Consider the following 1937-nt stretch of genomic DNA (forward strand, 5'->3'; position numbering starts at 1 on the left):
CTCCTCTCTGCAGCCAGTCCCGTTCCTGCTGGTGTGGGCAGGCAGGAATGGGCTGCAGGAGCAATGGGCTGCAGCTGCAGCGCCGTGTCCCTGATGTCTCCTTGTTGCAGTGGTGATGGTAAACGGAGACCACCGGATCGGGATCTTTGCCAAGAGGGCGATCCAGGCGGGAGAGGAGCTCTTCTTCGACTACAGGTACCTGGGGAGAGGCCGCTGGGGACGGGGGTGCAGGGTTGGCCCCGCTTCCTTGTGGGGAGCACAGGGGGTCACTGCAGCAGCCGTGACTTTCCTGTCTCGTAGGTACAGCCAGGCAGATGCCCTGAAGTATGTCGGCATAGAGAGGGAGACGGATATCATCTAGGCTCCGCGTGGGGCAGTCCCCAGCACACCCTGCTGCTGCACCTTGTAAGCAATGCCATGTTTGCTTCACGCTGACATGACTGCTGCTCTTCCCGTTGCTGAGTGTGTCACAAGTGCTACTTCCCACCCAGAGAGAGACTCGGGGCAGGAGCGTGAGCGGCTGCTGCCGGGGGCAGCTTTGCCAGCGCTGGGCAGGGGCAGGCACTGGAGCTCTGCTCTGCCCGCCCGGGCTGCAGGGAGCCACGGACCGAGGCTGGGGCTTGCAGAAAAGCTGTGGTGCAGGAGCAGGGACAGCCCCAAAGTCTCTTTCCATTTTCCACTGACTGCTTGGAAGCACAAGAGCGAGCGCGGTATCACCCACACCGAGACCAGCCCCATCCTCTGGGATAGGCTCCAGTCTCGGGTGCCTGCTCTCACTGCTCATTTTGTCCTGTTGATGGGGACAGTGACAGGGTTGAAGCCATAGAGACGTGGATGCTGTGGCTGAGGCTGTTTCCCCTCTGCCCCAGCTGGCTGGGGGATAGGGACCACCTCACCGTGGGTGGTGCGATGCATGGGGATGGGGAGAGCAGCACTATGCAAAAAGTCACTTTGGGTAGTGGAATACCACTGAGCTGGTTAGAGATGGTGTGATGGGGATGCTGCTGCGAGCACAAGAGGAGCCTGGAGCCAGCAGAGCCCTGCGAGCCTGAGGAAGCCCTTAGGCGTGTCCTGGTGGATATGGGGTGGTTGTTGGCTCATGCTGGAGCTGGCACACAGATGCCTCTGCCCCGAGCTCTGGGTCCTCCCTCCTCTGCCAGGACCATCCCCATTGGAGGAGCGTGGCCCTGGCCCTGGTGATAAAGGGGAAATGTTCTCTGCAGGGTGAGGTTTGGCCTTAGCACCGCATGCAAAGAGAAAAGCACTTTAAGCTGCTCCTCTCAGCCAGTAGCTGCATCCTGGGGGTGCAGGGACCACAGAGGGTTGAGATGGCCATTGCTGCTCTGCAGCTCTGTTGCAGGGATGTTAGGATGGGGTGTTGGGCAGAGCCTCCTGTCCCTTTGGGGCAGCAGCATTTTCAGGCACCACAGACCTCGAGCAGTGCTGGGCCCTTGCCTGGCTCTCCTGGGGAACCCTGGAGCGCCCATGGCGCAGCTCGTCCCTGCTGCCATGGTCCACGGATGGAGCCAGGCGCTGCACCACAGGCTCTCTGTCTGTCCGTCTGTCCTTGTGCTGTCCCTGCTGCCCTCCTGAGGCTCGGAGGGGTCTGGCTCTGTCTGGAGCAGTGCTTGTAGATGGCAGCCCCCCCCTGCGCCTGCCCGGCTCCCCCCGACTCTGCTCTCAGCTCAGCGCCCTTCGCCACTTTGGCCACATCTGCACTAGGCCAGGCTTGTGTCTGTGGTTTGTTGGCAGTGGATAATAATGATGCACTTTACAAATAACGTGGCTTGTAGCCTTTGTCATAATAAAGTGGTAGCGAAACCCCCCCTGTGGCTCGCTGGCCTCTTGTTACCCTGGGGGGCAGAGTCTGCTGGGCTCTGTGCCCCCTGCCCATCCCCTGCCTGATCTGGGCCCCCTTTGTGGCAGTCGGCACCCGG

At 61.2% G+C, this 1937-nt stretch overlaps 1 protein-coding gene across 1 annotated transcript in view; it reads left to right on the forward strand.

Annotated features, from left to right (window-relative positions):
* LOC104412213 (histone-lysine N-methyltransferase EZH1) overlaps positions 1-486 on the forward strand; it is a 2653-nt gene extending 2167 nt beyond the window's left edge. Inside the window, exons 6-7 of the mRNA XM_010022852.1 lie at positions 111-195; positions 301-486. Of these exons, the coding sequence (XP_010021154.1) occupies positions 111-195; positions 301-361 (146 nt within the window). The 3' untranslated portion in view covers positions 362-486. The remainder of the gene's footprint in view (positions 1-110; positions 196-300) is intronic.
* The last annotated feature ends 1451 nt before the right edge of the window (positions 487-1937 follow it).

The sequence above is a fragment of the Nestor notabilis genome, unplaced genomic scaffold, assembly GCF_000696875.1.
Source record: "Nestor notabilis isolate BGI_N333 unplaced genomic scaffold, ASM69687v1 scaffold22629, whole genome shotgun sequence".
NCBI lineage: Eukaryota > Metazoa > Chordata > Aves > Psittaciformes > Psittacidae > Nestor > Nestor notabilis.